The sequence below is a fragment of the Ambystoma mexicanum genome, chromosome 1q (assembly GCF_040938575.1).
Source record: "Ambystoma mexicanum isolate Mex_15411 chromosome 1q, UKY_AmexF1_1, whole genome shotgun sequence".
NCBI classification, from domain to species: Eukaryota; Metazoa; Chordata; class Amphibia; order Caudata; family Ambystomatidae; genus Ambystoma; species Ambystoma mexicanum.
The window spans coordinates 606,498,393-606,525,390 of record NC_090922.1 but is presented as its reverse complement, the minus strand read 5'-3'; the positions used below and the strand labels follow the sequence as shown (position 1 = coordinate 606,525,390).

Genomic DNA, 26,998 nt, shown 5'->3' with positions numbered 1-26,998 from the left:
AATGTAACAGTAAGGGGCAGCCATCTTTTCCAAAATGGAAGTCGAAGCACACTTTGAAATGAATGTAAGACCTTGAGGCTTCATAGAAGCTCAAACTGTTGAATTTACTGAAATACAGATCTGTGCAGGGCACAAACAGTAGCTGCCAAGGTTACTGAGTAACTAAGTAGGGTTTGGATGGCTCGGAGAAGAACACAAGATAATAATTCCCAAGGCACAAGACAGATTTCTCTAACATTAATTAAAGAATAACCAGTCTTTGAATGCCAGCTGCCGAATAAGTATAATCTAAACCTTCATAAGTAAAGGATCGGCTAAATCCCTTGTGATCAGGAAAGTAACAACATGCAGACTTATATTAGCTAAAATCTTAGTAAATGCAGGGAGAAATTATTCAGAACACAGTACTCTCGCATGTGACCCATAATTTAAGAAAACTGTCTATTCATTAGCCCAGACCCAGAAATGCACCTGCCTCAACTACCCACACATTCTCAGAACTAAGGCATCTTACAAGGTTGACTGCAAAGGGGTCACTCTGGCTCAAGGACTAGGAATAAGGGATAGTATCTTCTTTAATTGAAAGGAAAGCAGTTCCCGGGCCTCTCTCCCTCCTACTCACAGTCTGTCTCATGTGTTGGCGACCTGTCAATTGTCCAAGGTTCGTCAGTAAGATGCCAAACAATGAACACCCTCAATGTTATCCCAACCAGTACATGTTGCATTAGCCAATCAAATAATGTAAAGATGAGATGAATTACCCATTATCAATTTAGAGGTGGTCTCAGATGGAGCAATCAGATAGGTAATGACCAATTAGAAGACTAACCCATATACAGTGCATATACATAGTCGATTCCCTTAACCAATCCCTCAATCACATATATTTTGTAGTCAAAATTGTAGTATGAGGTCAGTAGTGACGTTTTTTCTAGTCATAATTTGCTGTTCTGCATGAGAAGCTTTTAGAGCTCCGAGATTGTATTGTTGTATGCTGTCCATGCTTTATGTGGATTGTTAATAAAGCGGGGGTTGTCTTTGACTATTATTTCCGTTATTGGGTGTGGGATTCTCTGGCCTACCATTTCCGCTTAAACTGGGATTTTCTAGACCACTTTAACGGAAGAGCGGTGGACGATGTGACGCATTTCTTATTTTTTTTGGTCTAGTTTTTAACAATCTAAGGCCATCGTAACTTGTGCAAATTTTAAGGGTGCGTAATCTTCCATCTGTTTTTGGTGCCACAAACGTTTACTCTCCCTTCCTGGGAAAAGCATTACTTCTGCAGTCTTTCATTTTATTGAATAAGGCTAAAAGGAAATCTTACTGTAGGCCAAATTTTATTTGTGGCGCTTTTTAAGATTGTGCTCGTCATCGAGATGCAGTGTTTTACCTACCTTTTTTAGCACACATGTGTCTCACATCCTAAAACCCCTCAGATATTCATGCGCTTACGCTCCCTTTACTGCCCTCGCCTCCACCCCGTCAGAAACGTACTACAGTGAAGGACACGACCCTGTGCCTGGATTCCTCTCCCTCTGCCCGCCAAAGAGCCCAGGCTGATGTTCTGTGCAGTTGCGCTCTTGAGTCTGCCAGGCAGCGCAAGCATGCACACATGTTGCTGTAACTAATTAGGGTAGCAACTGACACAAGAACCACACTGATGAAGTGTCATTCATGCAGCAGCCAACATTTTTGGGGAAAAAAAAACATTGTTTATTGTCCTCAGTGGAACCAAAGAAACAGAGCACAGATAACGCTCCTAATCACATTTTACAGCATAGATAGTTCAGGGTTCAATGTTTTTAAGTTGTAAGTTGGCCAATCAGGATCTTCCGAGGAAAAGAAAAACACAGCAATAAAACACAGTGCAATTTGTATGGAAAAGGAAGACATTTAATAGGGGTTATCCCTCACAAATAGACTATCTATGCCATTAATTAAAACAGGAAACAAATGTGTAGCCAAAATAGAACATACACACATTGCTCTTCTGGGGGAGAGGGGTTCCAGGACACCAGCGACGCTCAGAGTGACCCCCACTTCAGTGTCTGGTTGTCCTCCTCTTGCGCTGGTAGTGATGACAGGGTGGAGGCAGGGGTGATGGAGTCACCCCTGCCTCCACGCTGGAGTGATGGAGTCGCTGCTGGCCCCAGATGCCTCCAGGTGGAAGGGGCAAGAAGGCAAGAACATGACATGGCGACCTACCGTAGGCAGGCTAGTGGCGAGAAGGTGGACCTGGCCTGGGAAGAGTCTGGCCTCCTTGGTCAGCCTCGTGGATCTCCACTGTGGTACAGCAAGAGAAGCTTCTGCCCCTGACCAGCACCGCGCTACAGCTGACAGGAGGACTGGCACCAGGGGCGCAATCCAGCTTGGCCAAAGTTCTTGGAGCCCCACTATTGCTTACTGGTGACACACTCACAGAAAACGTGGAGCACCTTCTGTGGCAGTTCGGCTTTGGTGGATGATGGAAGTGGTGCTTTGTGGTGTTGCCGGCTTTTCACTCCAGGGCCAGTAGCTGTTGGTGACACCAAATCAGCGCAACGCATGGCTTAGCCTCCTTCACCCCCATCCTGTTTCTGGAGAATCCCTGATCTGCTCCCCCGCAGGACACGTTTGTTCCTTGGCTGTCTGTGGGACTAGTGTGTTTGCAGAATGGCGTTGCTTGGTTGGTTCTTGCTGCCACTACGCGGTCTGGATCCAGTGGCTCACCTCCCCGGGATCCTGGAAGTGGTCTGCTGGTGCTGGCCGCTAGAGGTAAAGGCCCTATGGATGAACAAATGATGCACAGTTCAGTGGTGTAAGGCAAGGACACATGCACAGACCAAAGAAAGCTCACTTTCTCACACACACATATCCCCTCCCTGAATACCCAGGCCCCGACGATGCACTTGAGTACCCGTGAATGCACCAAAGAAAAGGCTGGCAGGTCACACCTTTAATTAAAAAGACCTTTCACCAACCAGGCACATGTGCATGTCAACAGCGTGTGTGGTGTGCATTATTTTCCTTTTACGGCACCACCATAGAGCTCGTTACACACACACACACCTTTGTGTTTTGTTTACACCCCCAGCTGTGGGTACTTAATGGGTGCTTGCATGCTCGAAGAGGCCTTCCCAGTGCAATGGGAGCCACAGTGGGTGGGATAACACGCTGTTAGTGTCAATAACATATCTACAATAGTGCTTTTTGCTAGTGTATTGACCAGGCACATGTTGTGCGGCTGTTACTGACAGCTTCACCATGTAAACATAGCTGTAAGGCCTGTGTAGATATATTTATTTAATTTATTTAAATTGGTTATTTATAATGCGCTTAATGTCCAGAGGTTTCCAAGCGCGGGCCCGGGATCGAACCTGCGTTGCTGAGTGCAGTCTTGCTTCTAAGGCGGGTAAGTTGCCCCTGAGCTATCTTCCCGAAATTTCCCACCGTAAGGCAGTTGCAATATAGTGCAAAAGGACCCAAGGCCGGGCACAATTCTGTACAGTCTCTTGCTTTAAATGTGCTGGTTCTAAGCAGTCCCCCCCCCGCACCCCCCGCCTCTGAGGACCAGAACTTGAACAGAAGGAGAGTACTGGTACTCAATAGCGTGGCCATGATAGGGCGGCCAACCGGCCGTGTTTCTTCTTCCCCTGCACACCAGCTGTCCATCCGCAGCACGGTGATCACACTATTTTGTGTGGTATACTTCGAAGCGCAGGGAAGAACAGCTGCTTCCGCTGAGGTTATGGCAATAGGCTCATGGCCCAGACCCATGGGATTTGTGCCCATTAAGTGAGTGGCGGGTGACAATACATGGAAGTGGAGCATAACGCTGCATGCTGTGTCAAACAGCCCCAATTTTTCGCTGCGTTTTTTTTTTAGGCAGGGCCGCGTTAGCGAACATTTAAAAATGATGGTTGGGCTAGTGGGGGAGTTTGGGAGGGGGTTTATTGGGGGACTTGCCGCCCATAAAAACAAGTAATGACCCAAGCAGATGACCCTATATTGTGCGCATTTTCTTTCACTGTGAATTTCAGTTTTAAAAGGCAAATGAGGTTCCTTTAGGCTCACACACTTTTGTAGCCGTGTGCTGTGAGGATGGGTAAAATAAAGGTGTAATAATATTCTTTTGGCGCAACACGTTTCTATAACAATTCATAAAACCTCAAGCTAGTTTCTTGTGTAATTTGTGTACGTTTCAAGCCATTGCTATGACAAATATTTAATGCCTTGAAACCCAAACCTTAACAAATACGTATAGCTGTTAATGTATGTGGTCAGGAGCTTAAATCACAGGCTGGGTCAGACTACTGGTTTCACCTCTCAAGCAAAGTGTGTGATCCTGGGGAAATCATGTAATCCCATGGTGCCTCATATGCCAACATTGGGAGTCTCTAGAAGTGATTGAGTTTGTAGCTTTTGGTATTAAAAATCTTCACTCATTCTTTAATTAACTAAAACATGGTTCCGTGTTAATAATATGACCATTCATATATTGCACACTGCACATGTATTTGTCTCTTGCCTTACAGCTGGAAACTTTGTTTAATGTCACTGTCAATGATTGCACAGCTCCAGTTAGCTAACAAGAATGAAAAAGACAATGACACGGAGCAGAACATAGAGCCCTCTTTAAAAGCTTCATTTATGTCCATACAACATGTTAGATTGGCATTCTTTTATGTGGATATTCAAATTTTGGTCATCATGCCTTTCCATGATGGATGTTTGTGCCAACAAATACTTTTGACAGGTGACCTTTTCACAACATTTATTCTATTACTTGTATAAGTGCAGAACGTTTATTGGTGGAGAAGCAGAGATTGTTTAGGCTTGTAATACTTTGCATTCTGGGGCTTGTAAACTTCAGCCAGGGTGTGAAAAATAAAGCTACAGTGATACTCCTTTGTCTTAGATAAGCGGCCCACCAGTGCTACCTAGGGCCAGACACCGCACTAAGGTTAGATATCATGGTTGGAGGGAAAGCAGTTTTCTAGTCTCTCGAAAGATAAAGAAATAAAATGGCAAAACCTGGCGTCTTATGTGTGATAACTCTTTTGTCTTAACCTGTTTCTGTAAGGATTTATATATTTTCGGATGGTCCTATTATATGATTGGTGTCCTTTTCAAGTAAACTGTTGCTCCACCTATGCACATGTTGCCTCAAGCATATGCTGTGTTGTGCCTGCACAAATTGCTCTAGGCATGTGCAACTAGCACTACAGATGTGTCGCTTGGGCGATGCATGCACAACATGTATATGAGTGGGCTAATCACAGCACAGCAGCAGAAAAGGTCACATTTACAGACATAGGCACAGGAATGCAAAACTAGACCATGGTGACTCCTTCTACAGAAACGTCAGTGTACACATGAACAATCATTTCAGTGAATGCATGCATTCACATTCGATGTCAGCTGAGGTCGAACGAACGACAATCCCTCTTTCACAGTAATATTGCACCACAGCGCACATGCGATGTGCACGCATGTGGGATACATGTGAACCCCAGGAGCATCTGGCTGCCCTTGATACACCGGTTCTTCCTCCCTTTGTCAGCCAGGTGCTGGATATTGCTAGCGACACGCAATCACGGCGGGTAGTTATGGACAGGTGAGTCTGCCTATTTTGAGAGTGCTGAAGGTTGAGCTCATCAAAATTGACTTTCCACTTTTATCACTGAACGTCGCCCTGTAGCAAAGTCAATCATTACGAAAGTGAATGTTTTGTTTCTGTTTTTTAATAGAGGTTAACCCCGATACTAAAATGTTCATTCCCACTCTCCCCCTTCCCTTGCTTAACTCGCCTCCTCCCATGGTTGATTAAATGAATGCCATTCAGTTGAGTAAGAACACCATTTGTCAGCACCTGGGAGTAAAGTCACTTTGTGGCGTGGTCAATATACGTACATACATTAATAATATGACTGCACTGGATAGAACGAATCGGTGTGCACTTGCTTAATGGACCCTAATAAGTGTGTACATAAGTGCATACCGCTTATGATAGTGGGGCAATTAGAAACTACATCGAGAGAGTGAATGGGTGTGTGTGTGCGTCTGTGCACATGCGCACGCGTGTGCAGCAATATTTGGTGAGTATATATGTGCTTCCGTCAGATGCATAATACCCCTCACACAGGTCAAATTAAACCAATCGTACAAACCTATCCAAAGCCCTTTAGCCGTAAAAAAATCATGACATTGTTGAAGTGTTATAACGGTCATTAAAAACACACACCTACCAAGTCAACACGCGTAGACCCTCCAAAATGCAGATCATCGCGTACGTTCACAGATGCCCAACCCAGAGCTTAAAGTGGGTCGGGGACAGCCAGGGCTGGGCCTCAGCAGTCTCCAAAACGTGAGGCTAAGCCAGGGCACTGCTTGGGATCCCCGGGCCCACCACATCATGGCAGGACACATCATTCCGCTGTAGAGGAGGTCCCAAATAAAGCCTGCACTTCCATTGCCCATTTTGAAGTACCAGGAACATTCACACCAAAATATGTGACGTATGATGAGCAAATAAACCAGCAGAGAGCTGCAGTTGGGCTCTGCCCAGTACCCATCAGAAGAGCAACACCTATTGATGTACCAATAAGCAGACAGCCATGGGCAGTAAGGTATCCATTGAGAAAACCCGACCAACAAATGAGACAAAATGAAGATTGCCTAAGTACTGTCCCGGGAAGAAACCAAAAAGGTTTTAATGGAAGATGAATGGTGACGTCACAAGAGCCCAGACGGACTCACAGATTGAACAAATGACGAACCAAGAATGACACAAGGAGACGAAACACCATGAGAAAAGAGATTGTGAGCTTACAGTGATATGAAGCTATCAAAACGTAAGAGAATTAAGCTGTAAGCAGGAAAAAAAAATATCCAACCAGCTAACGCCTGTACATCTTCTTGAAACCGCAAGAAAGCTGAGAAAACAGTGTGGCTTGCTATGCTAAGTAGAAGAATAGCGCGGCAAGCGCCATTGTACATAATCTACCTCAAAACAAAGCACATTATTATAAGTGCAAATCCACCTTACACGAAAAGCAGAATCAACTCGTTTTACTAGAGGCGAAACAAAACAAGATTCATATTCTAGCAAAATGAGAAGAGACGACTGAATCAAAACTTAGCAGATGCAACTCATGCCAAAGTAGCCAAGGTCATACCAATAGAAGGAATGAACAGTAGCTACATCTAATTGAAACTTAAGAACAGAATATCCTGCCTCCGAAAGGTCAAGATAAGGAAGCGTAGGCAGGTGACAAGCCGAATAAGAATTAAATGCACAAATCGAGAGAAACTAGGCAAATTCACGGTGCCTGCATCACGTGACCATCCGAGCAAGGAGAAACACGAGTTCACACCTACGCATGACATCTGCCCAGGAGAAGATAGCGGAGCTTTCCCAGGTAGAAGATGCAGTTTCGAGGCCAACCACAGTAACATAATTGACACATTGTTGTTGAAGTGATGATTGATTGTAACCTTAATTGGCGGAGGGCCGGGTAGCTGAGGGGAACACCCGGCACCTGGCTGACCATTCTGCTTGCTGCTAAGTAAAGTGGAAATTCATGCATGCGGTTGGTGTCTACCCAATCACAATGGACCAAATAATCTAGGTTCCTATAGTTAGTAAAACCAATGGGACGTCATACTTTTGGTGACGTCTACTGTAGCCATTTTGAAGGAAGGGCTTAGATGCCCACCTGACAGTGTTTTACCCAATCCCTCACTCCGTTACCATATACAGATATAGCACCCATATTAAAGTTACCTTTTCCTAATCAAGAGAAATGCTTATTAACGTCACTTATGAATTTTCAGTCTAAACAATGTGTTTTTTATGAAGTTCATTGGAGTTGAAGCGAGACAGACTATCACATCACTGCTGATTGCCATGACTCCCTGTTTTTTGTACTTGTCATTAAACGGACTCCCTTTGCCAATCCATTGATTTGTCCTTATTGATTGGTGGCGGAGTAATAAATCTGCACCCCCATCCATCTCAAGGTGCAGCTGTCTCGTCTTAAAGTACTCTCGGAGCAAACCTCGGCTATATGGGCCGGCCGGGGTCTCCTGAGTACACTTAGTAGCAGAGGATGGTTATCGATTATCGATTATTGATAATTGATACACCGCCATGGCTGCAGCCACGACGGGAAATTCGCCCGCTATTGAGTCAGTCAAGCTGACAAAAGTGCCAGCCAGCCACTGCAACAGTGTGGCTTTCAGTCGCTAACTTCCTCTGACGACCCCTTGCGCAAGGTTTCACCAAAGGAAGTTACTGTCCTTTTGTTTCCCATCCTCAGGTCCCTTAGGGGTTTTTAACCCTCGGTGAACCTGGGGACTGCATGACAGATTTCAAGGTTTATAAAAGATGGCTTAAAAAGTCAACAATTCAAGCCATCTTTTATAAAGCTTTGCCGATGAACAAAGGCCCCCCTTTCCGTAGTCAAAGCTTTATAAAAGATGGAGTGAATTGTTGACTTTTCAAGCCATCTTTTATAAGCCTCGAAAAATGTTACATATTCCTGTTTAAAAAAAGGTTTGAAAAGTGCACAAATCATAGTAAGGCACGTAAACAAATATATACATGTGATCATTTATATATTTATGTACGCACCTTACTATGGTTTGTGTACTATGCAAGCCATCTTTTATAAACATAGAAATATGCAACGTATTTCTATATTTATAAAAGATGGCTTGCAAAGTATACAAACGATAGTAAGGTAGGAACACAAATATATAAATGCTATTTTATGTGTGTACCTTACTAAGGTTTGTGTACTTTTCAAGCCATCTTTTATAAATATGCAACAAATTAATATATTCATAAAAGATGGCTTGCAAAGTACACAAACCATAGTAAGGTACATATGTATACAAATATATAAATGCTTACATACATTTATATATTTGTTTGCGTACCTTACTATGGTGTGCAGAGGCATTGCTAGGGGGTGCCGTGGGGGCTTTAGCCCCAGATCTTTTGGTTGTAGCACCGGATAGAAGCTCAGGGGCTACATGCAAAAGGTTACCTAGCCTCGAGTCCCGACAGTCCCGACATTAGTTTATCCCCAGATCTTTTCTAGACCTAGCAACACCCCTGAAGGTATGTGTACTTTTCAGGCCACGTCCATCATGCAAGTCACACCCCCAAATGAGGGCTCCCCTCAATTTCTTACCCTACTTAAAGCCCTGGTCCAGCCCCCCGCACAAACACATTCCCTTCACACACACACAGATGATCTACACTCCATAATCCACCAGCATAGAAAAGATAAAACAGCCGGTGTGCCATGTGCATCACACACCTATCTAGCACGCTCACTCTCTCTGTCTCTCCATCACTCTCTCTTTTGGTGTCTCTTTCTCTCTATGTGCCACTCTCTTTACTGCGGTGGGTGAGTGTTGCATTGCCGTGTGGGGTTTTGCCAGAGCCATTACAGCCAATGCTAAGATCAAACAGAGAAAAAAGCTGAGGGGCGGGTGCCTGTGTGTCTTTATGTCTAAAAGCACTGACAGAGACTTCCCCCGAGGCAGGGCTCAGCTTGGTATGTTGAGACATGCATTGTCATCGTCTGTGCCATGTTTAGAAGTCACAATCACACTGAGGGTGAATTGTCATAGAGAGGCATGGAAGGGGGGTAGATAGGCAGGTAGGGTTGCTTGGTATTTGACAGATCATCTAAATGACCAGATTATCAGGCTTCAGGGTCTACAATTGGGTTTGAAATGTTCTATTTTTCTGTAATTATTGATGTTTGTGCATACTGAAACAAATGTGCAGATTCAGCAGCACTACCAACCAATCAGTGGCCAGCAAGGATAACGACATACTGCACTGCTGCTCACAGAAGAAACAAGCCATTGGGTTTAATCATCTGAGTGTGACCCTTGCCAAGAAGCAGAGGATTTTGAGAGACAAAATGGTGTATATTCTTGGCAAAATAAGTTAATTACAAAGGACATTATTTACTTTTACTAACATTGTAAACGGGCTCTTTTGAAACTTTACAATGTTTATTTATTTGTGGTAAATAACGTAGCCACAATAGCAATGTTGCACTTGTCTTGCTGAGCAAAGCACATTATCAAAACCTTAAATGACAATGCAAAATATGTTCTGTCAAACGTTATGATTCCAATATTGACAGTTTATTTACTCCTATTGCTTTATCTGAAAATATCCCTTTAAGAACAAGGACGAGGCACATAGCACCAATGAGGGGTTCATGCTGTTTTGCATAAAATCAAAGAGCATTTTCGGAAAATAAAAAAGGACCACAAATCTTTATATTTGACAATTATGTTTATAATAACAGGGTTGTGTGCTTAAATCACTAAGTACATAATGCAAACTGGGCCTGGTGCTCATTTCATTCTTCAAAACACTCCCTAAAATGTTTGTAAGCATGAGCTATATATACTCATTCAGACAGCCTCAGGACCTAGATGTGAGGATAAAATGGCTCGGACATCTTCTATCACTCCAAGGGCTGCACTGCTTCTCGTTGCACAGGATAATGGCTCCTCTCTCAGGGTCTCATTCCAAGACTCGACGAGAGACCTGCCTAGCAGAAGATTAAAAGAGGAGGGGCTGCGAAGCGACGCTTGGCCTCAGGGTAAAGATGACTGTGCATAAACCCAGTCCCCAATGGGCAGACCTCCTTAGAATGTTATACATATAGGTGGGGGTAAACAGATCAGACAGGCTGAAATGAGCATCACAGATCAGAGCAGCCACGACCAGTGAGAGAGAGAGACCTACACATGTTAACATAATACATATAGTTCTAACTGACGTATTGGGGAAGGTGTGCCACTCTATAGCCTAGTGATTACATTGGTACACTTAGGAAACTGTTATATTCATGTATGAAAAAGCTGTGGTGGCGCTTTGAATATCACTGCTCCAAAACAAAAGATTCTGTTTTTCAATTAGCAATCTGAAGGGCATCTCCGAGATACTCCTGGCATCTCACAGACACTCCTGGCATCTCCGAGATACTCCTGGCGGTATGCAGGGATTATATGGAATCCCAAAATAACTAATGCAATTACAACGAACACAAAACAACGAAAACGAAAATAACGAATTTGGGAGCAAAAAATGTAAATGGGGTTGGCAGTGGGAGTGGGAATTTGGGGGTGGGGAAACGCCTTCCTGGCATGTCACAGAAACTCCTGGCATCTCTGAGATACTCCTGGCATCTCATAGGCACTCCTGGCATCTCATAGATACACCTACCATCTCCGATATATGCTGGCATCTGATAGGAAGTCCAGGCATCTCCGAGATACTCCTTGCATCTCATAGGTACTCCTGACATCTCCAAGATACTCCTCACATCTCATAGGTACTCCTGGCATCTCCAAGATACTCCTCACATCTCATAGGTACTCCTGGCATCTCTGAGATACTCCTTGCATCTCATAGGTACTCCTGGCATCTCCAAGATACTCCTTGCATCTCCTAGGTACTCCTGGCATCACCTAGATACTCCTCGCATCTCATGGGTACTCCTGGCATCTCTGAGATACTCCTCGCATCTCATGGGTACTCCTGGCATCTCTGAGATACTCCTCACATCTCATAGGTACTCCTGGCATCTCCGAGATACTCCTTGCATGTCCTAGGTACTCCTGACATCTCCAAGATACTCCTCACATCTCATAGGTACTCCTGGCATCACCTAGATACTCCTCGCATGTCATGGGTACTCCTGGCATCTCTGAGATACTCCTCACATCTCATAGGTACTCCTGGCATCTCCGAGATACTCCTTGCATCTCCTAGGTACTCCTGACATCTCCAAGATACTCCTCACATCTCATAGGTACTCCTGGCATCTCCAAGATACTCCTCACATCTCATAGGTACTCCTGGCATCACCTAGATACTCCTTGCATCTCCTAGGTACTCCTGGCATCACCTAGATACTCCTCGCATCTCATGGGTACTCCTGGCATCACCTAGATACTCCTTGCATCTCCTAGGTACTCCTGGCATCTCCGAGATACTCCTTGCATCTCATAGGTACTCCTGACATCTCCAAGATACTCCACACATCTCATAGGTACTCCTGGCATCTCCAAGATACTCCTCACATCTCATAGGTACTCCTGGCATCTCCGAGATACTCCTTGCATCTCATAGGTACTCCTGGCATCTCCAAGATACTCCTTGCATCTCCTAGGTACTCCTGGCATCACCTAGATACTCCTCGCATCTCATGGGTACTCCTGGCATCTCCGAGATACTCCTTGCATCTCATAGGTACTCCTGGCATCTCCAAGATACTCCTTGCATCTCCTAGGTACTCCTGGCATCACCTAGATACTCCTCGCATCTCATGGGTACTCCTGGCATCTCCGAGATACTCCTTGCATCTCATAGGTACTCCTGGCATCTCCAAGATACTCCTTGCATCTCATAGGTACTCCTGGCATCTCTGAGATACTCCTTGCATCTCCTAGGTACTCCTGGCATCTCCGAGATACTCCTCGCATCTCATGGGTACTCCTGGCATCTCTGAGATACTCCTCGCATCTCATGGGCACTCCTGGCATCTCTGAGATACTCCTGGCATCTCTCGGGATTTTCTCCAGTTTTAGCGTTTGTGTATACATAAGGTTGTAGGCGTAAATCAGCTCCGAGCTGGCCACAAGAATCCCCTGTTTTGCTAAAGCGCAATTCTTTGTGAATCAGGCCCAACATATTCGGTTTTGTTCCATTTGCTGCTGCCATCCTAGCGCTGAACGTCATTGGGCCTCATTACGAGGTAGGATGTAGCCATTGTGCTATCAGCCCCATGGCTACCCCCTTACCGCATTCTGAATCCGGGTTCTCGAAATAGGGACTTACCGCGTCATTCCAACCTTGGAAGACCCGGTAAGTCCCAATTCTGAGAACTATTCCCCATAGGGCTCAATGGGAATGGGGATGGAGCTAATAACAGGCCCGCTAACAGCGTTATTAGCTCCCTGGTCCCTTAGCGGGTCCCGCTAAGGGACCTCGAAATAGGGCGGTAAGGGTTTACTGGCACCGATCTCCTTACCGGTGCCCGTTAACCCTTACCGCCCACCTCGTAGTGAGACCTATTATGTCGGAATTGGACATGCATACTTGAGTAAAAGATTTTCTGTGAAGAGTTAATGACTAGGTAGTGTATATTTTGCTTCTCGTCTGTCCCATTGACATGATCCAGTGGAATGGAAACAGAATACACATTTGAACCGTCACGGGAGACACTTTCCGTGTGACTTTTGGAATGTCGTAACCTAATGCATTCTGGGAGTTTAAGTCATCGTTCATTTCAATGGAAACAAATTGACCAAAGTACCAGATTGCCATAGTTTGTAAAAGGAAAGCTCTGCATTAGTGCATGTTATCACTGGTGATACAGAGTCATTTGATAACTCTTATTTAAGAGGTTACTAGCTACTTCCCACTCGGTTGCTGGAAATAGGCACGTCCGAGATATACTTTTAATGCAATGTTAGTAGAAACCCAGTATATACACTATTCACGCTTCAGAGGCATTGGCGTTCTTTTCATCATCCACCTCAATTAAATGTAAACAAAAAGGTTTTGCTTTTACAGCTATTTAATTAATCAACAAGGTAATTCCATTAATCAGCATTACCCCACCTGCATTGTATTACCAGCATCAGCATGCATGAGATGATTATAGCAATTACTCCCATGTTGGGGGCATACTGGGCCGGTAACGGCCCACAAGCATGTGCTTAGGCATGCCTGAGCGAAGCGAGGGCCTTGTTGAGGGAACAGGGCCGTTACTAGCCCAGTATGCCCCCCCACAACGGGAATGTAACTATTCGTACTATGCCCGGGGCTATGTCCAGGCTGCGAATACTTGTATTGATTTGTTTTCAAGTAAGATGTGCTCCATGAGTATTGCGCAAGCCCAATCGCCTGTGAATCAAAAAATCAAGAGGGCTGCCAACATAGAAAATGGGCTGTGTCCCTTTTTTATTTCTTTAACGGTGGCCCTACGTGAAGGAAATGCAGTCATAGGATCCCCAGCAGGTAAGTGGGGTGGGCATGGGTGGGTGGGGGATGATGTGAGGGCGACAATGGTGGAGGGGCAGTAGAGATAGAATGGTGACACCAGGGGGAAGGGCCACGGGTGGCTGGTAAAACATGGCCAGTACACAGGCTGTTCTCGCCTGCATTTCCAGTCACCTCATTGGATGAGCGCCCTTCCCAGGTGTGAATGTGGAAACATTTTGGCGCCAGCCCATACTCATTACCATGCTTACGCAAACAAAATAAATAACAACCAAAAGCAAAAACGTTATTTTGGCTGATCAATATTCAAATGAATTTTAGAAATAATTGTATGACATTGGGCCACATTACAAGTTTGGTGGTATTTTGGCAGGTAAATCTGCTGAACTACCACCTAACCAATTTAACCTTACCAGCACTTGGTCCGGAAGAATTACCAGCAGATTACAAATGGTGGTAGACAGTGTTTGTCACAATTTATTGGAGTCCATAGGACTCCATGGGGATCTCGGCAGAATTACCACCAGTGGCAATTCCGCTGGGGGGATTTCCACCAATTCTGCTTATTTTTTGGCTGTAACGTAGCAGATTTTCCAACTCACTGTCAAAATGGTAGTGCGGTGGTGCGGTAATGTGTTAGTAATGCCATGTAACAGCGTAACCACTGCATTATCACAGTTTTCCCCCACATCGCAGCACTTGTACTGAGGCCCATTGTTGAACATCTGGGCTGTTAATACTTTCCCCAACATTTTCTTGGGCCTTATCTTTATGGGGATCATAAAGGTGCACACCTGGAACTCCCTGCACGGGCATGACTTACTCAGCACCTCCCATCCATCAGTACTCAGTGCATATGTAGACATAGATCTGCCTAGCTCGCTACTGCGCATCTACCCTATGGCACCCTCCTGGCATCTTTATCTATATGGAAGGCTTTTGTGTTCATGTATGTTCAACCCTTGACTTCTCTCTTCGTGTATTTCTCTAGATAGGGCCAGTCTGCTTGGGGCAAAGCTCCCAATTAATGTACGCTCCACACAGCTGGTCGGCTAATTAGAGATCCGTGATCATGGTTTGTGTGGGGGGGCAGGGCTACACAAATCAACGTAAACAGCAGATCAATCTGAATGGACACTGACAAACCACTGATCCTAATTGCAGTCAAATACAGATGGCATGGACAGTATTTTTGTAACACAGAGGCGGTGCGGTCTGTGGGCGCTGAGACCCTAACTGGTTTGTCATACTGCAGTGTGCGAATTCAGTCTAAAACTGCCATCAGGCAATGCCTCCACAAAGAGCAGGTGACAAAAGAACCATGTATATGGGTGGCAATAGCTGTGTATTCACATTAGAGGAATGACCAGAAACAATGTGCTTTAAATGCAAGCGAACTATATACGCAGAATGTGTTTAAATGGATTGCAATGTCGTTCAATAGCAATGAATGCAGAGCTCATGACTTTGAAACCCCTCAAACCTCTTTTATTTAATTAATTCACTGTATTGTATCATAAAACATTATGTAACCCTGTTACCCATGTCGTTATTTACATCATTTTACTTTCCAGTCTCACTTTTGTTTTGGCAGCTTTCCAGTCAGATAGTTTGACTGTGTCAAAAATGCATCGTTTTTGTACCCGCTCTGAGGGATTGGGACTTGGTACAGCCTTCCTCATCCCTCTGCAGCCGTCTTTGCTATGTTTCCAAACCCTACCTATTTTGCTGTTTCCATATGAGCGTGTTGCTGCCTCACCCTGTGCTTTCCAAACCCTCTTCCTGGGAGGTTGGTCCTGCATCCAGTTGTGTTCTGAGCCAAGCCTGGGCGTTTTGCTCTTGGTACTATCCTACCCTGCACCCAGATTTTTAATCTGTTTTGGGGGCTCAGCTGAGGTAACTGTGTACTCTGCTACCCAACAGTTCACCTTGGGCCAGAGAACCAGAGAGGTTGGCAGCACATTGCTGGATTCAGTTTCCAAAGACAAGAGGAGGAAGAACCCCACCCACCCAGTCACTGGGGGCTCAGAAACGTCCTTCCCTGCTCTACGTTAAGGACAAGTGGTACAGCTCTGCTCCCTATACCCCAAAAAGGTAACTCCTGGCCACACCTGCGCCGGGTACCTTAGCCCTTAACCTAGCTACTACTACACCTTACTCCCTGCATATAAGTCAAGACTTCACACACAAGATGATTCTTAGAATCAGCGCACTCATTTTTCTTGGGGCCTATTTGCAACAACTTCACTTATTTGCACTGTATCTTACAGCCTTACCTCACAGGAGGGTATGCAGTGCACATCTTCTGGGTCAGGATGCCATCTCAGCATGCCAGTGCAAACAATGCTCTGTGAAAGAAGGCAGAGAAACACACACATATGGTTACTGATTTAATAGGGGTTTTGTGGGGCACATGCATGGATAATATGCAAGCAGAGTGTCTAGGGCATAAAAACTATCCAAAGCAATTAATGGGTGGAGGGGTTATGGGGCACGGGGTATATGTCACTTTGATTAAATTCTGATAAGTATTGAATATTGGTAGATATTTTGCCACACCGTGTCCCACTCTACAAGTATGCTACTATGTGATATTACATATTAAGTAAAATATAGAAAAAGAAAAACAATATATGTACTCAGAATGTTCAGGACAACGGCCTGAGATGGCAAAAGTTTCTCCATCTGGTGGTCAAGCGCCTCCCAGCGGCAGCATATTTCTTCAGCGCTTGGCTCATTGGCATGGCACTCGATGGAGACATGTTCTCACTTTCAATGCCTGTGCTTAATACAGATGTGGCCCTGTATTTATCCAGGATCGACTCCTGACGTGCATACCTGTTACAGCATGATGTGCAACTATTAGCACCAAGGCTCCGGCGCTCCTGGATGGCGGGCTTGCTTTCTTCTACCTGACTGTTGTATGTGGAATAGACTTCCTCTTGCTTTTCGGAACCCTATTGCGAGCTGTGCATTTGTGCAATGGAGGAGATACCCTACAACCATTCTTCTCTGAGAAACAAATGAACTGGAGTGGGCAGAGCCTACAATGATTCCTTATGGGAATTCAGGACAAACATACACCCCCTTAGCACTTTTAACATAACATTCACCTCCAAATGTACCCAGAGCAGTATACACAGACTATGGAGGACAGTATGACCTTGGCAGTAGGGGGTTGATGGGGTCGGTAGAGCTGCCGGCCCCGTTAACCCCCTACCACCGCATTATGAGGTTTGTCGCGGGACCCGGCGACCAGGCGTCCTTAGCAGGTTCAGCGAGCAGACCAGCATGCTAATAACAGGCCCGTCATTAACGGGCCCGTTGTTAGCATGCTCCCCATTCCCATTGAGCCCTATGGGGGCTTGAATGGGAATGGGGATGGGTTCCTGGAATGGGGAAATACCGGGCCCTCCAAGGTCGGAATGGCCTGGTATTTCCCCATTCCAGGAACCCAGACCAGGTACCCGGAATGGGGGTAGTATGCCGAAAATAGCGGCATGGCTACCTCCAAGGTCGTAATTACTTCCTATGAGGAATTCATGGGAGAAAACTAACTCTAAACCATAAATAACAAAACAACACTATTCTATTTTCTAGCCAAACCCACTGCTCGCACTTAGGAAAGCAGAGTCTTGCAGCATTCACAACAGACAATTGCCCTTCAGTTCCCACAGAATAGCTCCAGCTCTCAAACGAGATAAGATCAGCTTTGCTCTTCAGTCTTCCTCATAACACAACTCCCTTGGAATACCCGTAACGAAGTCTGGATCCCGAAGCACTCACTGGTGCATTGCTATCCAGTTCTGTCATGAGTTCTTAAGAAATCAGCTCTGTTTCCAGTGGACACTCCAACCATTGCTCACCATGGAGATCTCAGCACAGAATATGCACTCTGGAAAATTAACAGATCACTGACTTGGAGTCCTCGCGGCAGAATGCACGTAATTAAATTCTCACATCATATCATGCAGCCCACCGTAGTCACACAAGAATACCCGATCTTTGACTACTGGAATAATGTCAGCAGACTGGGGTGAGGAAGAGGGACATGGAGGTAATGACTGTTCAGTATTCACAAAGGAAAACTATGGCAATCACTCCCATGTATACAGAGCCGGCAATGGCCGACCAGCCTGAATCTCAGGTAGGCACGAATGAAGGGGGGCCTGAGTAGGGGTTCAGATCTGTTACCGGCCCACACACCGCTGAACACAGGGAAGATCGCAATTCGAACCCTGGGTATCCTTCTGTGGTGCAACTACTTGTAAAATACATATTTTTTTCCTGGAGATGGGCTTTTTGTATATTGTGCATGCCCAAACTACTGTTAAAAAAAGAAACACAAAGATGGCCACCGCCATGAGAAATGGAAAAGGGAGTAAGCCCCTTTTCTATTTCCATGACAGCAATGGCGATGGAGCTCGGGCAGCTGGGATGAAGAACTCTGGACAAGGTCTATGTCAGATCAGGCGGAATTTTTCACTGTCAGGTTCACTTGTTTCTTGGAGCTAAGCGTTTAAAGGGCATTTTGCAGGCAGTACATTGGGGGATAAGTTAATGAGGTTGACTGTATGTGAATGTGAATTTGTGTGGGGATTTCTAAGGTGTTTTCCTTAACCGAATCTTCCCTAGGAGTCGAAGCCTCTTCCGGTTCAATATAGTGAGTGGGTTGCTGGGTGCCAGGGCCGGTCTTTGTGTCAGGCAGCTCAGGCGGCTGCCTGACGTCAGACAGCCTCCAGGGGGCGCCGCACGGCAGTGCTCTGCATCAGTGCAAGGCAGGCCAGGCTGGCCACACACCAGCTAGGCCTTGATTTTGATGCCTGTCGTCGTGTATTAGGAGGAGCAGTGAGCACTGCTTCAGGCTGCAGACTTTGCCCTCAGGCAGGGCAGGAGCAATTGACAACATGTTTGTTGCTTTTTCACTTACCCCCGGCCGGGCCCCGGTGACGCTGGTGCCAGCCAGGCCCATGGGCGCACGTGCAGAGTGCCTTGAGCAGGCTATGTGCGCATGCGCACTGATAGCTTGATGATTGGGGCTGGCCTGGCTGGCGTCGGCCCCCACCATTTGAAAAACAGGAGCGAGTGGAGAGGATGCATGCATCATGCATAGCACAATATCAGGAAAGTCAAATGTACTGTGTTTGGGGGCAAGGGCGACTATGCAACATTTTAGATGTTGATGCAGCAACAGGCGCCTCCCATCCCGACTCCTTGTGAGCAGCAGCAGCTCCGAGCCACGAGACACAGGTGCAGGGTGCTGCTGCTGCATAGATGGAACAACATGCCCGAGACCACGCAATCATGCGACGCATAATACATGAAACTAACTATCAACTTCAAGTGTGTGTGTCCACACGTCGGCACATGTATGGCGTGCTTGCACATCTTGTCCATGTTACGTATCTTGATGGGCCACCAAGATACTTAACATGGACAAGATGTGCAAACACGCCATACATGTACCGATGTGTGGACACACAAGTTGACAGTTTCATGTATGCGTGCAGCGTGATTACGTCTGGCTACATCGAAGCCGATTTCTTCCAGTGTTTCTGCCCCCATTTCGGATAACACCTTGGGCAGTGGGCAGTACGGCGGGGCAGGCCCGTCGCCCCGTTATCAATTTGTGATGGCATGCCATGAACTTAAGTGCATTGAACAAAATGGGAGGGATAGGGGCGGGGGCCCAGGGCACGAGCAGAGCTGGAAAGTGGCACGGGAGACTGGAGGGAGGGCGAGCAGGGCAGGATTATAACCAGAAATATGGTGGTGAAGAAAAGGGGGGCAACGGGAGGAGGACAGGTGGGTGCATGATTGCAGAGTATTGCAGGGACAGCCTGGGCGGAGAGGTGGGTGCATTGCAGGAGGCAGAGAGGTGGTGCATGTCTGAGCATTGCAGGGACAGACTGCGGCCTCCTGCTTACTACAAATACGTAAATACAAAGGAAGGTCTACTGGCTTGGGTGTTTCGCCGACCTCCGGATTTCCCCAGTATGCATTGCCTGCCATCAACCTCTGTGCTGAAATCTCTCATTTGAGAGCGTGCCGAGTTTCTACACGGCTCGAAGTGCGGTGGTCAAGTGGTGCAGCAGGGAACTCCTTCGGGCCCAGGCTCTGCGCTTTCAGTAATAGGAAGTCCGCGGCAGCCCCTTCCCGCTAGGGGGTCTTCTGCTTAGTTTGCAGCAGGGTCAGCCTGTGTCTCGACTCTTGCCAGATCTAGGAACTTCATCTCCGTTGCCTCTCATCCCCTTGTGGACTCCTCTCTTTTCTCAGCTCGGGGTCTCCGCGGGGTCTCGTTCCGTTTCCACTCCGAGGATGTTTCTCCTCGCCCCAGTGTTCATCCCAGCTCTTGCTACCCCTCTGGTTCTCAGAATGAAAAGTTCCTGTCGGGGCAGGTGATGCTGGAAGGCCCGGGCGCTGTGCTGAAGAGGGACGGCTGGCTGTGGCTCATGTTCACTTTGGAAAAGAAACATGTCCAATTTAGTCAGTCAATAACTTGTCATTATCATGCAAGCTTGCCCCTCCAGCACCAGTCTTACAAAGCTTGTTTTTTTACCCTAGGCTTTGCACTTGAAAAAGCACATTTCAGGCACGAAATGTGCATCAGCCAATACCTTACGAATACAAAGTAGTTTTAGAAGCAAATCTGGAAGGAAAATCAACCAATAAGAAGTGCCCTTGCCTAAAGCAAACCAATACTAGTCACGGCATAGGAAGTACGCCAAGTATCTATTCCTCCAACAATCAATTCAAATAAATGTTTTGGATTACGTGATCACTTAAAAGCTGGTAAGATAGCTCGGTGGGTTGAGCCCTTGCTGCTGCGATCTGTGTGTGATCCACAGGTAGCAAGGTTCGAATCCCGGCAAGGCCACCTCACCGTGTCATCCCTTTGAGGTAGATAAATACCAACTTCGGTTGGGAGGACGATGATGTATTTAACTATGTTCCATGAACAGCATTCATGTATAATCGCTATGTAAATAACAAATCACAACTAAAATGTTCACAGATTACTACTTTAAAATCAACCACACACAAGAAGACCTCTCAACAATAAACATTCCTTGCACTGATCAGAACGCCTCTGGAAAAACATGCAAGTCGAGCAGGTATATGGCGGGGGCCAAATTCACCTGCATTTTCTCATTTACACTAAAAATTCACAGCCACTCGTGGTGTCATTAGCACAGACATAGCCCGAGCTGCAGTATATTCAACTACATATCCAAAAAACGGTCCTACACGCAGCCAGCTAGTAGTAGACATTAGTGCAGTGTATCTTCCAAGGATCCCCATATCCCCTTCCCCAGAGTTGATTTAGTCTACGGTTCCTCGTCTAGCACTGTGTGGCTAGTTGACACAGAACCCCTATTCTTATTGGGGATTTATATATCGCAAACCTAGCAACAGAGCACTGTACATGCCGTTGAGGGTAACATGCGAGCTAAGGAGGGTTAACAATATGTGGCATGATATGATGTGATGCAGAAAGGGAAGGAGCCTAGGTAGCACCTAGGTAATGAATGAAGAGTAAGATCTGACGTGAACTGCAAGAAGCCATCTATATTCACATTGCAGAACACAGCAGTGAGTGCTGCCCACAGCTCCCTTCCCCTTAGTGGGACTCACACCGCAATACCACCAAACTGTCACGCTTTCATTTCTTATAACCTAGAATAGATGCTGGGGCTCGTGTGAGAGTCCTGGGCTTGCGATACATATATACACTCTGCTGCTGGCTACCGAGGCTCAAGAGGCACAAAGACAACCTCCTGCAGTGATGCACAAGAACCACCACTAATCTACTTGTTCGAGGGGATCCCGCTTCTGTGCCAGATACCCAGGTTTCGAGGTCTTTTCTATGAGTGCTAAGCTGCGCCCTGCGCAGACACAGGTACAAAAAGTTTCCCCCCCACACCTCCTCCCAGCTGGCCCCCAGTTGCGTACACTCCCCTCCACGCACTACAAAGCTATGGGAATCCTGCTTGCATCCCTTATACGCATGTGAAAGCCCAGCCAAGTATACCGCCGGCCTTTCTTTAACGCACTCTGGTCATCTCTACCCGCTGCAGTGCCACAGGTCCTGCTTCCATTATCCATCCCGTATACCCGGAGCGGTGGAGCAATGGTACGAGACCATGGATTCAACTGTCTGCACCCAGATAAGGTAGAATGCACCCCTTGCCCCAGGCTGTGGAGGGATTTGCTTCCATACCATGTGGACAGACTGCAGCAGCATGTGTGTGAAAGGTAGACTGCTCCAACACACACACCCTGCATGGACACTGCAGCCTCTCACTGGCGCACAGACCCGTCCACCCGCTCTTTCCTTTCATCTCTCCCCTACGTCCTTTTTCCATCCCATGTACCCTGACAGTATGGGAAAAGCAGGGACAGCACGGCACGGGGGCTGCCCTGTGAACCGTGAGAGAGCCCAGGACTGCTGCTGAGGACGAGAATTGGGTCTCTTCTGCTTTTAAACCAGGAGCAGGACTGTCTCTTCCTGGATCTGTGATGTCAGGTAGTCCTCGGCTCTCTATAACACCCCGCCACTCAGCAGAAGCAGGCAAACAGGGGAGGGGCGGTGAGGGGGAGACGGGGAGTGGAGGGAGGGGAGATGAAGGGGATACAAGAGGAGAGGGAGGGAAAGAGCAATAGGAATGGAAGCAAAGGCTGGAGAACAAAGTGAGAGAAAGGGGTTAGAGAAAATCAAAGGAGGACAACGGAAGGGGGGAGTGTAATAGGATAAGTAGAGGGGGGAACAGAGGGTGAGGAAATAAGAAGTGAAAGGATGAGGGAAAATGGGTGGGGTCTGAAGTGAACAGAAGAGAGATCATCACAGGAACTGGGGGGACGCAAAGAAATCAGGGTAGGTAAATGGCCCAATGGGGTTAAGGGAGAGTGGGTGAAAGCGGAGGGCGCGAACAAGGGGAAAGGGCGACAGTGGAGGAAGGAACTAATGAGCAGAAGGAGATGACAAGGGGAGGCAGGGAGAGGGTAGACAGGAAAGGGGTGGCAAGGAAAACAGTGTGTAATTGCATCCACTCACCCCATGGATTTCTATGTGATTAAAATGTATACCACACGCGGTTGTCATTTTCATTGGATACAGGTGCAGTGACCGATATGAAAGAGAGATGTGGGGGGAGAGAGAAAATGCAAGCTAACTTTGCTGATGCCTTCCTAGGTAAACTGAGCAGCTCCGTGTCTGTGTGTGGGTTTCTAGGTGTTTTGCATCAACAGTGACAAGCTGTTTGTGTCAGTTAAGTGAACTTTTATATCGCACTACATACCAGGGACCAGCCTCTAAGCGCAGCACCAAGAGTTCTAACCCATGAACATGTAAGCTTGTATTTCAGAGACCATCACTGCAATGCCACCTGACCTATGAACGCAATAGCTTTGCTTAACTTAATGTTTTTGAAATGTGTTAGAGTTCGGAAATTGCAAACATGTGCAGGTCCCCAGGAACAGGAGTGCAACTTAGGGTTATTCATTTGGTTTTTGAAAAGGCAACCTTAAATTGAACCAGTAACGAGTTGTGGCTGAGGACTACTGCTTGCGTCCGTGGAACAGGGCACTCTAGCACATGGACTGAGAGTAGCAGGGCTGAAGTCGAGGGTACACTCGGGGGGACAGAGTCCACCCACTTTTTTCAGAGTGTAGACTCAGCCCCCCCCAGCTAAAATGAGAAACATTGAATGTCATCTTTGAATTTATGCATTAAAACCGACCGTGGGGATCGGACCACAGTCATCATGTGTGTAGGCCGGATTCTTCACCACACTGCATTATATAACCTGATGAAAAATAACAAACAGCTAAAGGTGAAATGTCCCATTTCGGTACCGCAAGTTCCCGGGAAAACATTTGTATTGGTTCTTAGAGTTTAAAATAGGCACACCTTTTAACGTTTTCAAAAACAATATTAGAAGAAAATATCCTCTCTTGGTTTTGTGTGTGTTGATTTTATGAAAAACCAAATGACATTCGTCCTGTGCAATTTGGGTGGTTATGCAAAGCCAATTTAATGAAATATTATATTATGTTATGTTACTTGGCATTTGTATAGTGCCTTATGTATCATTGGTATGATCTCAAAGCACTGGTATCAGACGCTGTGCTTCAATTCACAAGGGCAAAGTCAAGAAAAGTTGCTTTTTGAACACATAATACAGGTAACATTCTAAGACTGTCACCTAGTGTCTCGTGTATGCTTTTTCTATTGCATTTGTATTCCTATCTGGTTTTTAATGAAGTGTCCTATTTACAAAATTTGTTACACATTTTTTGGTTGTCATTTTTAGGAGTCAGAATGTGGGTTGGGGGCGCCAACGATGCTTCCCGCCTGGGGTGCAATCTGGTGTAAAACCGGCCCTGCTGGGTGCTGATTGGTTCAGTGGCCTAAAACAGGTGGCTTGAAGCACTCTCTGAGATTACAAACTTCCGCTCATTGCCAGTTGTCATTGGGAACAGGTCATCAAGTGAGAAGATCCAATAAACATTTGGAGAAAATAAGTTCTTAAACTGGCCAACAAAAATGAAGTAATTGAAGACTTAGAGGGACAAGATCCAGTTATGCTGGTGGGAGTGCAGCGTAACGCAAGCAGGATACTTTGGGCTCTATCAGAGCCTTGGCAGTATCTCTGCGGTAATACCACTGGGATACCGCCAACGCAATAGTGTTACCGCTGCTCGGTTTAGTAGAAGTGCAGCGGTAAGTTCCCATTCTCCATTGGGTCCTGTGGACCCAATGGGGTTGGGGCGGGCGCTATTAGCACCGGTGCAATTAGCACTGCACTAATAGTGCCGAAAAACCGGCAGAACATGGAGTATTTTACCTCCAGGAAAAAGCTCCAAACTTTCCACCCAACTCATGATCTGGCCAGCCCTTAAATGTGGGGGTAATAGCATTACGGGCTGAGGCCAAACTCGTGATAAGGCCCATAGAGTTTAGTGACTGTCTTCAAAAACATTCAGGACAGATGGACTGTAATGTTGTTTCATGTGGGATTATTTTTTTTTTTAACTAGCAATTCGAGTCGGAAAACGTTTTTCAAACGTGTTAATGTCAGTTCATTACAATAGAAACTGCAGCAATAAAATAATTAGATTATCATAAATACATCACTTACAATCAGACATCTGTAAACACATATCTACAATATTTATATCAGAACTTCTCATAGTGGCATCACTTCGGCCCAGCTTCATGGAATCCTGTTGTTTTATTATTTACTGAAACTTGCATAAAAGGTCAAGCCTTACCTGCCACAGTCTGAAGGAGCCCCTTCCACCCTCTCGCCACCCCTGCACCTCCCGGGGAACCAGCTACCCCACCGCTAGAAGCTGCACCTCCAAGGCCCATCCATGTGTCAATCAGCATCTTGTTTCTACCGACACAGGCACTTGCAATGGACTTATTTCATGTCCCAGGTACGTCTTCCCATGATACCAACTTTACTTCTCGCTCAATGTAATTCATTATTGCGATGCCTATTGTAAATGGCACCATTTACAGGGATTGGCCTCTGCCCTCTGTTATGGTTTCTAGGTATGCTATTTCTGGTCGAAATGGCACCCCGATTCTTAAATAAAATACAAAATAAGAATTTTAGCATATGTCAGAAAATGTTTAGGCACTCCAGAACTTGTTAAAGGCCCCTTTGAGAAAAATGCCAAGGCTTTTCATAATGAATTTGTTCTGACCAAATTATAAACATAGGAGAGGCAACTTGCCAATGTATTGCATTGTATTGAAGTCGTTATTTATATAGCGCCATTTCCCCATTTATATGGCCCAAATGTGTTTTGTCGTTGGGAAGCCCTCAGGGACCGAAGTCCATGTATGTGGACATTCTAGGAATATACTTTAAGAGGCGTGTGCGCATTCTGCCGGGAAAGAATTTAGGGGGCTGGCTGGGCCCGAGTAAGCAACCCAGAGGTCAGGCATGTGGGCGGGTGCTCTCGGCGATTTAAGATAGAGCGCTAGTGAAGGAGATTCGATGTGTGCACAGCTAGATCGAATTTGTACGTAGGTTGGTGCTGTATACTAATGGCAGGTGTGTTGAGGTACATCAGGGGTTTCAGTGTGGACGGCTATGCAAGCTCCTAGACCGGACATGACATAGCCGTAGCTGCATTCTAGAGTGCATGGATGGGAGCCGTGACTTCCATACAAGAGGTCAAGAATCGCATCTTCTATGTGCAGAACAAAATCAGGTGCATTGGGCAACAATAGGGATTTGATCACTGCAGCATTTTGCATCCAGTACCGCGTGACCACATTGCGCCTTTGTCACCTATGAAGGGTCAATTGGAACATCATTCAAGATTCATAAATGTATGTACTGCACACTGAAATGTATGCATTATATACCGGCAGGTATATATCATATATTGAGATGTGCACATTATATACTCTCCTGTAGTGTCCGACCTTTAATCAATCAGAGACAAGCAATTGCAGTGTGAAGAATTACCTCATTTTTACAGCTCTGTTTTTATAGTCAAGGAATATGCTTTACAGGGGATCACCACCATTTTCACTTAAATTCAGAAGGTTGCCTCAGGGCAATGTTCATCATTTCCACCATGTGGTTGAAAACATAGGAGTAAAATATAGGAAAAATCACTTTTACTATGTTGGTGGAAAGGTGGAAATGCCTCCGACAAGGAGTCATTATGGGAAGCATTTACAATAGTCTCCAATGGAATCTGCCTGTTTTTTGCAGGTAGTCATTTCAAGCGGATTCCACAACTTAAAATCCATCACAGTGGTAAATGGAGGTAGACTTGGCCTTATCACGAGTCTGGCGGTATCCCAGCGGTAATACGTGGCCTCATCATGAGTAGAGGTAAGGCGGTAAGCTCCCATTCCCCATTGGGTCCATTTGACCCCATTGAGTTGGGGGGCACTATTAACGCTGGCGCAATTAGCGCTGCGCTAATACTGCCGAA

The 26,998-nt window shown here is 46.0% G+C and overlaps 1 protein-coding gene across 1 annotated transcript in view; it reads right to left on the bottom strand.

The window, feature by feature from the left end:
• PAPPA2 (pappalysin 2) overlaps positions 1-26,998 on the bottom strand; it is a 1,097,660-nt gene that overhangs the window by 129,054 nt on the left and 941,608 nt on the right. The window contains exon 20 of the mRNA XM_069641146.1: positions 16,309-16,380. Coding sequence (XP_069497247.1) covers positions 16,309-16,380 — 72 coding nt within the window. The remainder of the gene's footprint in view (positions 1-16,308; positions 16,381-26,998) is intronic.